Source organism: Alosa alosa, chromosome 11, assembly GCF_017589495.1.
Source record: "Alosa alosa isolate M-15738 ecotype Scorff River chromosome 11, AALO_Geno_1.1, whole genome shotgun sequence".
NCBI lineage: Eukaryota > Metazoa > Chordata > Actinopteri > Clupeiformes > Clupeidae > Alosa > Alosa alosa.
Genome location: NC_063199.1, coordinates 5,969,664 through 5,982,101, shown reverse-complemented (window position 1 = coordinate 5,982,101; position 12,438 = coordinate 5,969,664). Strand labels below are relative to the sequence as shown.

At 48.8% G+C, this 12,438-nt stretch overlaps 1 protein-coding gene across 1 annotated transcript; it reads right to left on the bottom strand.

Moving 5' to 3' along the window:
- Positions 1-810: 810 nt before the first annotated feature.
- znf710a (zinc finger protein 710a) lies at positions 811-11,958 on the bottom strand. The gene is given in 8 exon segments (XM_048257753.1): positions 811-2,163; positions 3,804-3,978; positions 4,354-4,545; positions 6,993-7,068; positions 7,070-7,185; positions 7,188-7,310; positions 7,313-8,899; positions 11,901-11,958. Coding segments are annotated over 8 exon segments (2,478 nt in total). The 5' UTR covers positions 11,946-11,958; the 3' UTR covers positions 811-1,999.
- Between the last annotated feature and the right edge of the window lie 480 nt (positions 11,959-12,438).

The window sequence follows — 12,438 nt, the reverse complement described above, 5'->3', positions numbered from 1 at the left end:
GAGAGTATAAAGCTTAAGCAGAGTGTGGAGAGAGAAGCTGAATACATTGAGTTTCCCCCAATCATTCTCTTTTGGGTCTATGGCCCTGTCACATGTCTGCAGCCTGTCGTTCATCACTTCACACCGCTGTGCAGCCGTGATAGATGGCACACTCGCGCGCACACACAAGGGCAGTTAATATTTCTGTCCAAAGTTTTCAGGGCAGTCCTTTTCCCGGTGGAAGGAGGGGGGGGGGGGGTCATCGGTAAAATAAGAGAATAAAAGGGATTTATTTGGGGGGTGTAAGAGTTAATGCAATGTAGTGGTGTGTTATTATTTTAAGATTTTATGTCGCATGAAGGTTAAGGAATGGAAAGACAGGAGCTGGGATGATGGTGGTGGATGCGGAGGCTGGGAAATGGCAGCTGCTCACGCCAGACAGGAGAGGGATAGACACTGGCAGCAGTCAGTCAGTCTGTTTGCCTGCGAGATCTTCTACCTCATTAAAAATGAAATATTAGTAGCCAGGCTGACAGTAAGCTACAGAAGAGCTAAGCTCAAAATCTGGGAAGGATAGACGGGGGAGGCAGGGGTGTTAATAATATAGAGGCCTCCTCTCCTCCCATGCCTTCTCTCCAGCAGATGGGATGATTGGTAAAACGGAGAAGGGCCTGTCAGACTCTTTGGTCTACTGGTGGATAAGTCCAGGAGAGGTGAAAACTCGAACAGAAGTGAAACATACAGAACACATTCAGCTTTAAACATCATATACAAAACAGACCTTCAATATATATGGCATTCAGACAGTCTCAGTGATCCCAAAGTTTCGAGGGGGGGGGGGGGGGGGTTTGTGGGATGACATGAATGAGAAATATGACCAAGAATTGAGAGTATGATAAGTAATGTTCCCACTATTTGGCCAGCCACTCCAATTATTCTAGCATTGTCATTTTTCCCCCACCAACTTAGACAGTTTCCAGGAGGATTGGCCCCTCACTGTTTTATTACATGGTGATGGTGGCAGGAACTGCACGGTGGTTCACAAGGCCATGGGGGTGAAGCGACACAAACAAAGCAGGACTCTGGGCCAGCACCCAGAGAGAGAGAGCGAGCGAGCGAGCCAGGCACTGGAAGAAGTCACTCATAAACACACCAAAAAAGCAGAAACGTACAGCTCACCGAGTTTACAAATCGAAAAAATACATGCTGTTTGCTTCCTCAACAGTTCACAGAATAGCTGCAGAAAATGTCATTTGTAACGATAATCACAGTGTGTCAGACAGAGATCGAGTGTGAAAAGATAAAAAAGATGAAGAAACATAAAAACAGAAGAGGGGGTAAAAATGAGAAAGGAAATGACAAAACACACCCCAATGTTGGAGACCATTTTCATTTAGTCAGCTTTGGTTTGTCCAAGCAACTCGCTGTGCTGAACTCTGCAGAGGACATGGAGAGGTGCTACTGACTCATTTCATGATGTGCTTTAATATGGACAAAATAGAAAAACAAATAAAAAAACAAACCAGAACAAAATGCCCATGAATGGGAGGACGTCACCAACAGAGCCCTCCTGAATGGAGCCATGGATTATCCGTCTGTTAAGTGCCTCAAGATGGCTGTACATATTTCACTACACATAGTAATGCATTAGCCTCAGGAATATTTTGCAATTTAACTGCTTATGTCAAAGACTTCAACATGACTCTTGGGGAAAAAAAATAATTTCAAACATTTTTACACAAAAAAACAGTCTTTCAGATGGAGGGGTGGAGAGTTCACAAAAATATGAAGGGTAATGTGACAAATAGTTGGCACTCCAGAAAAAAAAAAAAAAAACACCCACCCCAAAGAAAACTTTCACAGGTTTTTCTGTCCTCCAGTGCAAAAGACCAAGATGGTCCCATAAACAAACACACACACACACACACACACACACACACACACACACACACACACACACACACCCTTCCCTCCAATTGGCCTATGGAAACTTTTTGAAGGAGCCACAGGGGTGTGTGGTTCAGGGTAGAGAGTAGCGCGCGGCTGCTTTGCCGTAGCCGTAGTAGGCCATCTCGGCCAGCTTGCTGAGGTCTTGTGCGTTGTTGCTGGCCAGGTTCTCCCTCTCACTAAACTCAAAGCCCTCCTCCTCGTAGTCATCCTGCCCCTCCATCTCTGGCAGAGTGTCTGCAGAACAACATATAAAACAAACAAAAACATTAACATTTACAGTCATTAGTGACTGGCAGTCAGATCAGGTATTTCGTTGGCATGTATGCTAATTGGCAATTACACCTTGAAAACTGACACCATGCTCATTCCATTCACTCTTGAAGCCAACACATTCATCGCAAATGAGGCCAAGTGCAAACTACAGTAAGTGCACAGGTCGAAGAGGCCAACTTTTAAATGTGCACACAACATGAATCCATGAATTAACTAGCACACCCCATGAAAACGGAAGATTATGAATCTTACACTGACTCATATACACTTGAAAATAACCTGAAACACAACCGTTATATAATCTCCCATATCTCATGTTTACACTATATAAACTAAATCTATACACATTCATATATATAATATACTATATACAACCCCAAAACAGAAAAAGTTGGGACATTGTGTAACATGCAAATAAAAACAGAATGTCATAATATACAAGTCTCGTAAACCTATATTTAGCAGCAAAAAGGACATAGACAACATATCAAATGTTGAAAATGAAAATTTGGACTATTTCATGGAAAGTATATGTTAATTTTGTATTTGATGCCAGCAACATGTTTCAAAAAAGTTGGGACGGGAGCATGTTTACCACCGTGCAGCTTCACCTCTTCATTTAACAAAATTCTGTAAATGTTTAAGAACTGAGACGACCATTTGCTACAGTTTTGATAATGAAATGTTGTCCCATTACTCCCCGATATAGGATTTCAGTTGTTCAACAGTATGGGGTATTCTTAGTCATGCTTTTCATTCCATTATGCACCTAATTTGACAAATCTGGACTGCAGAAGGACCATATTAGCACCTGGACTCTTCCTCTATGGAGAAATACTATTTAAATATGTGCTGAATTCATTTTGGCATTGTTTTCCTGAAATATTCAAGGTAGTTTCTGAAAAAGACATTGCCTGGATGGCAGTATATGTTGCTCAAAACCTGTATACATAATTCAGAATTGACACACACACACACACACACGTACATATTCATGTATAAATTGTTCTTTGCCCAAATCCTTTTTAATTATTTATTTATAGGCTTTTCTAGATGTATAGGGCACTGGAACCGTATGTGGTAAGGGATGCTGCGCCACAGTTTCCTTTTATATCCTACTTCTTACAATGACTTCAAAAAAACTGGTTAAAAACTCGAGAAGACTAATGACTGATCTGGAATCTGCAGATGAGCTGAACTAATGGGAACTTTTAGGTCACGGGAATGATCTTGATGCCAGTGGCGGAAACAGGCCAGGAGAAAGACATTAAGAGCTCAAGCCTGTGCACACACACACACACACACACACACAACACCCTGCACCAGACCTGGTCTTCAGCCATTCAGGAGCTTACTGATGTGCCCCCACCCAGCCCATATTTACAAAATCATCCAGCCTCCACATAAAACACATATGGCCTGATATGGATAAAGGAGAGCAGCGCAGGAGTGGATGTAGTTGTGAGCTGCTGGCTTAAATATCTGGGTGTGGAAGCAAACATCAGTCAACAGCACTGGAGGCAAGCGAGCGCCAGGCTACTGCTAGTCCCCTCCTCCCCTGCTGTGGCCCATCCGCCCGCCCACCTGCCCTACATGCTCACCTTGTCCGTCGGGCGAGCCATCGAGGATGCCGTGCTTGACCTTCATGTGGCGGCTCAGGTTGCCCTTCAGGTTGAATTTGCTGGAGCAGTAAGGACACTTGAAGGGCTTGCTGCCAGCGTGGAGGTGCATGTGTCCCAGGAGGTTGTACATTCGGTTGAAAGACTTGCCACACACCTGCAGGGAAAAAAGGGGAACACTGAGTTAAGACACGCACGCACACACACACACACACACACATTTTCACACCTTTCTAAAGTCTAAGAAGCATGGTAGACAGAAGGGTGTGTGAGAAAGAAAAAGAAAGTATGTTTTACTCTCATAACCTCATGACCTCAAAAGGGTGAAAGGCAGAAAAGAATAGAGTGATGGAGTAGCTAGAGAAAGAAAGAGAAAGGGATAGAATAAGAGAGAGAAAAAGTGATGAAATGGGATTCAGGTAAGGAGGAGAAACAACAGATGCTACCAGATTCCCATTAACTTTCTCGTAGTTGGACAGATAAAGTATGAAAGAAAGAAACAAGATGGCCGACTGAGGCTGGACTGGGCTACCTTGCACTTGAAGGGCTTGACGGGCAGGTGCACAATCATGTGGGTCTTGAGGGTCTGCTTCTGGACGAAGGTCTTGAAGCAGACGTGGCACTGGAAGGGCCTCACGCTGGTGTGGATGAGCATGTGGCGCTTCAGGTTGGCCGAGAGGGTGAACTCCCGCGAGCACACCTCACACTTGAATTCCTTCATACCCTGTGTACACCACACATACACACACACACACACACACACACACACACACACACACACGCACGCGCGCGCAAACAAACAAACAAACAAACAAACAAAGAGCAGGTTAGGCACAAGTTTCTTTCTTTAAAAACAAATAAATAAACAGTAGACACACTATTATTAAATTATTCCAAAGTTTTTTTTGGTGCTGATTTCTCTCCCAGCTTATCATTTTGTGTCTTCATATTTCTCCACAATCATTTGCAGGCTATAGTAGCCAGAAGGCAAAGTGAGCCAACAATGAAATGGAATGGAATGGAGTGGGGGAGAGAAAAAAGGAAGAGGAAGAAAAGGGTCTGGTTGCCATAGACACCGCACAATCTATAGAAGAGCTCAGCTGACTACCTGACGAGCAAACAGAATATTGCACGCACACACACACGCAGGAACGCTCGCACTGACAACACACATATACACACAACCACACAATATAAAATAAGTACGGTGTGGTCATCAGAGTACTGCAGGGAAAAGTAGCTCAGTTGTACACACACACAGACACACTCAAACTAACAGAACACTGCAGCTCCACCACGTGGCGCCTCTGAACTTTGCAATCGAGGGAGCCACATCTCTAGCTAAGGGAAGTGACACACACACAGCTCAGATCAGATCTGACTAAACATGTCAGTATGTGGGATCAAAGTTGTTTCTTCTGCATCTGAAACTGGTCACTGATAAATCTGAAAATCTCTGATCTTGGAAATAACAATTTTCATCATACCTTACATAGATCACAGAATGGCTGATTCAGGGCTGTAATAAGAAATACTGATAACTGATTGATACAACTTCATCTTCATAATGAATTAAAATGACAAAATCTAAGAAAACTATAGATTAATCCATTTAACTACACATAATTATGATAAATTATGAAGGGCTTAAAAATCATACTGTTCCACACTACCAACCATCTTAATACCAGTTTTAAAATTCTAGTGCAATTAAATAATTAAGTGTCAAAACATAAAATTCCACACCATCATCTATCTCAATCCCAGTTTCAAATTCTACTGCAATTAACCACTTGTAATAAATAAGACATTTAAGATACTAATTGTACACACTGACAGCCCCCTGTGGCCAGCCCCACTTTAGCACAATCTGTTCCACACAATATATACTCACAAGAGCATGCTGATAATGTCACACCCACCCACCCACCCACACACACACACACACCCACACACACACACAGCTATCGCTATTCTAAAACCAGTGACAAAGTGGGCTTATCCACAACCTCAAGACGAGTGCCAGTGTTTTTATTTATTAGGCAGTTAACCTGCGACACACTTTATTTACCGAGTCTGAAGTCATAAGCGAGCGGCAGGATGAATCATCACGGCCTCAGTCACTCGGGGAGTTGAGAGCAGGGTGGGGGAAAGGTGCAGGGGCCACTGGTTATGGAATGACACACTTCACAGGACGAAAAAAAAAAAAAAAAAAAAAAAAAAAAACACAAAAAAGCATATGCAGGAAGGGGGCCACTCCCTTAGGTGGAAAGATGATAGGACAGCTCCGGGGCAGGTGGGAGGAGCCACGTCAGGCAGGAGCCAGACTGAGGTCTGTGTGTGTGTGTGTGTGTGTGTGTGTGTGTGTGTATGTGTGTGCTGCAGGTGTATGTATATGTTTGTGTATGTGTAGGTGTAGGTGTAGGTGTATCTGTGTGTTTGTATAGGTGTTTGTGAATGTGTTTCTTTGTGTGTTTGTGTTTGTATACGTCTGTGTATGTGTGTAAGTTTGTGTGTTTGTCTATGTGTACACATGTGTTTGAGTATGTGTCTGTGTGTGAGTGTGTGTGTGTGTGTGTGTGTTTGCATGTGTTTGCTCTGGAACCTGTTCTGTGAGTGAGTGAGTGAGTGAGTGAGTGAGAGTGAGAGAGAGAGAGAGAGAGAGAGAGAGGAGGCTGTACTCTCATTAGAGCGCTCGCTCACCCGCAGAGTGCCACGACGGGCGCCCTATCATGAAGCTAATCACCGCCACGCTCTCGGGAGACGAGGTCACGTAGCGGCACAGACCCGCCGCGGCTGGAACGTCTACGGTGACAGGGCGGCAGGGGGAGGGAGGGCAGGTGAAAACTCTCGTGACAGATCATGAAGGCTTTTCAGCACTTATGACCTTCAAAAAAATAGATATTTACACAAGACAAAAAAAAATGAAAAAAAGAAAAAAATTGAAAATAGAAGAGAAAAAAATGAGGAAAAAAGTGTTTAAAAAAATATGAAAATATGAGTGTCATTTCACAAGCATGAGGAGGTGATGGTGGAGGTCGTGCGAGGTTTTTGGAGGGGGAGGGAGGTGCTGGGAGGCGGGGGGGTGAGCCCGTGCGGGAGGGGGGGTTTCAGTACCTTGTGCTCGGCGGCAGTGGCGGAGGCGGAGGCAGCGGCCTGCTGTGCGAGTACCTTGTGCGTGAGCGCGTGCTGGCGCAGGTGGTGGATCTGGACGAACTCCATGCCTTTTCGAGAGCAGGCGTCGGGGCACGTTCTGATGCTTCATCAGGTGGTTCTGCAGCTGGCTGCGGTAGGCAAACGACTTGTGGCACTCGGGGCACTGGAAGGTGGCGGGCCCCTGGTGGCTGGCCTGGTGCCGCTGAGGTGCAGCGTCGCGCCGGAACTCAGGCGCACCGCGCGTTACACGCAATGGCAGTGGCCGTTCTCGTGCTTGGCCTCGTCGTCGCGCCTTCGCCGAGGTAAAAGGAAGCGGCAGAAGCGGCAGCTGACATGGGCTTGACGTCGCTGTGCTGGAGCATGTGGCGCTTCAGGTGGCTGGTCTGCGTGAAGGCCTTCTTGCAGACGGTGCACTTGTGCGGCCGCGTGCCCTGGTGCGTGAGCAGGTGCGTCTGCAGGTGGCTCGGCTGCTTGAAGAGCTTGCCACAGTGCAGGCACTCGTGCGGCTTGATGCCGTTGTGGCCCAGGATGTGCGTCACCAGGTTGTACTTGGATGTGTACGACTTCTCGCACAGGCGGCACTTCCAGCGTTTCAGGCCCTCGCCCACGTCCACGCAGTAGGACTCGTCGATCTGCACGTTGATGTCCAGCCGGTCGATCTGCATGCGCCGGCCCAGCGAAGCCTCGCCGTCCGGGTGGTCCGCCCACAGCATGGCGGCCGCTGCTGCCGCCGCCGCGGCCGTCGCACCCCCGGGTCCCCCCTCCTCGTAGTCCCCCTGCAGGCCCATCTCGGCCGCCTCGTAGCCGACCACGCTGGACTCGTAATAGCGTCGCAGCGCGCTGCTCTGCTCCTCCTCCTCCTCATCATCATCATCCTCTTCAGCCCTGGCGGCGGCAGCGGCGGCCTCCTCGTCCTCTTCGTCCTGTCCCGGGCTCTTCAGGAGCGAGCCGCGCATGCGCTCGTCCTCAGCGTCCTCCGCGGTGCCCTCTTCCATGGTCTCCACTTTGCCCGTGCGTGCCCCCTCCTGTCGCTCGCGGGCTCCTCTCCCCGGCTCGGCGGGTCGTCCCGGGTTGGACCGGGGCCTCATCATCTCCCCCCTGCCTCCACGATAGCTGGCACCTCCTCCTCCTCCTCCTCCACTCCCACAGTCGGAGCAGTCTCTGTGGCACGCCTCCTCCTTCAGGGGCCCCCTCTGTGGTGCCAGGTCCATGGGCTGGTCACCTCTGCCCGGGCTGCCTCCCGCACAGGCGGGCAGTGCCATGTGCTCGGGCCCCTCTCCCTTCACGCTGATAGGGGTGTGCGCATGGCGGATCTGAATCTTGTTCGCTGGCTCCTGGTCCTCCGGGTCGCCTCCGCCGCCAGCCACCTCCACCTCCCCGTTGCTGCGGGGTCGCCGCATCCGGCCCCTGGGCCCCGGCCGTCTCCGCGGGCCCCTCTCCTCTGAGCTGCCTGCTGGAAGGGCCAGGTAGTCCCCGTTGGCACCAATCAGGGTGCTCTCAGCAGCGTACTCGTACTCCAGAGCCTCGGGCGGGGGGTGGGGTAGTGAGAGGTGGTGATGAGGGTGGTGGTGTTGATGGTGGTGTGGGTGGTGTTGTTGTTGGTGGTGGTGGTGGTGCGGAGGTGGCGGAGGCGAAGAGAGCAGCATGTGCTCGCGGGGCTCGCCAGTGTAGAAGCCGTTGGGGGCTATGGTGGCGCCGAAGATCTCGTTCTGGGAGATGAGGCCCAGCACGGCGGCCTGGGCCAGCGACAGCACCACCACCGGGTCCGTCTGCGTGCCCACATCCACCGGCTGGGCCTGTGGCGGGGGCTGCTGCTGCTGGGACTCCTTTGGCTCAGGCTCCATTACTTCAGACGGGTTGCGGACCTTCGAAGGCCTCTCCCGCTCCCTCTCCTCTTCCTCCCTCTGCTGCTGCTCCTCCTGCTGAAACACACAAATGCACTCAGTCAGTGACTGGTAGGGAAACTCAACTCAACTCGGCGCAGTCCCAGCCTCTGCCATCTCTGAGGTGGCTCCTCTGCCGGCATCTGACTCACTATGCTGAGTGTGGTGAGGCAAGCAGCAGAAGACAAAAAAAGGGAGTTTTTCTGTTTGGTCCTGATGAAGTATGTATGTAACAACATCAATCTCCCCTGTTGCGATGTCAGAAGAGCACACACATAAACGCGCACATACACACAGAAGCAGGCGCTTGTGCAAGCACACGCGTACATATACGCGCGTGTGTGCGTGACGATGTGTTGTTTCCTTCTCCTTGCAAGTCGGAGACTTCAAGAACATTAGCCACTGAGCGAGAGACAGAGACACAGAGAGAGAGAGACAGAGAGAGAGGTGGGAGAGAGAGAGAGAGAGAGAGAGAGAGGAAAGAGAGAGAGAGAGAGAGAGAGAGAGAGAGAGAGAGAGAGGAAGAGAGAGAGAGAGAGAGAGAGGGAGGGAGGAAGAGAGAGAGAGAGAGAGAGAGAGAGAGAGAGAGAGAGAGAGAGAGAGAGAGAGAGAGAGAGAGGGAGAGAGGGAGGGAGGGATAGCTGCATTCTGACTACGCCTTGCCTTGCCTCGTCCTCTGGATCCAGCAGTGAGCGCATTAGATGGGGGAGATAAGGGGTAGATCTGTGCAAGCTCGCGAGAGCCTTGCTTCCTTCCTCTGCACTCTCTACAATAATAGGGAGCACAAAAGGAGAGCTGGGTCCAACCAGGAAGTTCACATCCGCAGACTGTCCGCAGCACTTCCTGTGTGCTCCAGCCAATGGTGGATCACTCCAGCCTCTGTACTGACCGGACAAACTTACAATGATGCACAAAAGCAAGGCCGCACAAACACACACACACACACACACATAAACAACTGTTGTTTTTTCCTCACTGGGGTTAGAGTTCAGTCAAGGCACCAGCATGAGGCAGCATGCTCATTAAAAGCAGGGTTCTCAGTTAGTTCTTGTGGCAAGTTGAGGAACTGTGCTGGTGGTCAGAATCACACCAGCACCACAGATCAGCTCTGGGCCACAAAGAAGTTGTCAAAAAAAAAAAAAAAAAAGAGAACCAATTTCAAGTGCTGACAAAAGCCCCTTCTTCACTGGTGTAATGAGCAAGCCAGTGGGAGACCCTTACATTTCAAATCCTTTTTTTTTTTCAAACACACCTTGTCTTTGCAAAGGATTGTGGGAAGAATCCTGAGCCTTTGCATCAGAATAAGAATGGTTGGGTTAGGACATTTCCTTCAGAGCCTTCCCCACTCTGGGGTGGGAGGGGGGGGGGAGAGATGAGAGTGAGACAGACATGAAGACTGATAGATATGAAACCGAGAAAGAGAGAGCGAGAGGGAGAGAGAGAGAGAGGAGACAGAAAGCAAAAGAGAAGGAGGGGGAGAGACTGAGTGAGTGAGTAAGAGATAGAGCAAAAGAGAGGGAGGGGTAGAGAGTGTGTGTGTGTGTGTTTGAGTGTGTGTGTGTGAGAGAGAGGGAGAAACAGGGAGGGGGAAAGGGGGACAGAGATAAAGGGAAAGGGAGAAAGAGAGGGAGAAAGAGAGAGAGAGCACAGGGAGAGGCAGAAACAGAAGGCAGAGAGGGGGAGAGAGGAAGAGAATGAGAAGGAGAACCTGGATGCCCTGATAACCACGTCATTTATAATTACTGCTTTTAAAGTAGACAGACAGAGAGAAAAAGAGACAGACTGTTTGTATGCATGTGAGTGTGTGAGGAAGTGTGTGTGTGTGTGTGTGTGTGAGTGAGAGAGTGTAAATGTGTGTATAACTGTTTCTGTAGTGCTGTGTGTGTGTCAGTGCTGTCTGTGTGTGTATGTGTTGTATCAGTGTATGTGTCTGTGTGTGAGGGAGAGTGAGGGAGTGAGTGAGAGAGTGAGAGAGAAATGAGACAGAGGGAACAAGGAGAGAAAGAGAGAGGGATAAGGGAGGGGGAGATTGAGTGAGCATGTGAGAGAAAGAGAGAAAGAGAGAGAGAGAGAGAGAGAGAGAGAGAAAGGAAAAGGAGAGGGAGGGGCAGTGGGGGGTGAGAGACAAGCAGACTGAGTGAGTGAGTGAGTGAGTGAGTGAAAGAGAGAGAGAAAAAAGAGAGAGGGGAGGGGAGTGAGGGAGAAAAGAAAAAAGGGGGAGTATGAGAGAGAGGGAGGAGAGAAAAAAAACACGACAAAATGAAAGGCAGACGAAATGAGAGACAGAAAGACAAATGAAAGAGAGAGGAGGGAGGGAGGGGGGAGGAAGGGAGGAAGGGAGGGAGGGAGGGAGGAAGAGAGACTGAAAGAGAGAGAGAGAGAGAGAGAGAGAGAGAGAGAGAGAGAGAGAGAGAGAAAACAGTACTGCAGAATAGTGGCTGTAAAGAAGGTTACATGAATGTAAAAGATAGTTTAAGAGAACATATATAAGGGAGTAGACAAAAAAGTCGAACAAAGGTAAAGAGCACAGATAGACAGATAGAGGAAGACAGATAGAGGAAGAGAAAGAGATAGGGAATGGATGGGGGGGTAGGGGGTGGGGGTGGCAGATGGGTAGATAGTCAAAGGAAGAGAGAGAGAGAGACAGAGACAGACAGAGGGGGGGGTAGGGGGATAGCAAGAGAGGAGAAAGAGGGTAGAAAAAGAAAGAAAGTCAGGATAGAGGGGAACAGAACAGGACAGAAAGAAAATGTCTGAGAGACAGAGTAAAAGAGTGATACAGAGCGAGAGAGAGAGAGAGAGATAAGACAGAGAGTTAGGCGACTCTTATCAGTAATGATGTTCTTGCTGCAGCACTCTATGGAAGGGAAGAAAGTAATCTCCTTTTCCCCTAGTAAGAAACAGAGAGAAATACTGGCGCAAAAAAACCTTTCAAAAAGCAAACCAAACACAAACACACAGAGACGCCTTCACCTTCAGCACCCTCACCTGAGCCGCACACACACGCCTGCACTGGGTTAGAGCCGGGAAAGTCACTCACCACATTGTTCCTGGTGTGATGTTTGAGGTGTTTCAGGGATCTCATCCTTCAAGTGAAATGAGCAGAGCAAAAAAATCCGCCTCCTATTTATATCTGTGGAGAGAGAGGGGCGGTGCCACGGCTCATCCTCCTCCTACTGTTGCTGTTATCAGAACTGACTGTGCCTGCCCTCTCTCCCCCTCTCCTCCTCCACCACCACACACACACACACACACACACACACACACAGTATCACCCCATTTCTTTCTTTTTATTTCATCTCTCCTCCTCCTCCCTCCTCTCCCTCCTCCTCCCCCATCCCCATCTCTCTTCTTTCCCCTTTTTTCTCTCTCACTCACTCACTCACTCAGACGCACACACACAGACACACTCACTATTATCTCTCTTTCTCACGCACACACACACACACACACACACACACACACACACACACACACACACACACACACACACAATTGAGCATGACCCTTCAACAAACATATTTCTCTCCAAAGGCACACATGCAAACACAAGCTAAGGCTACTCTTATTTGTACATA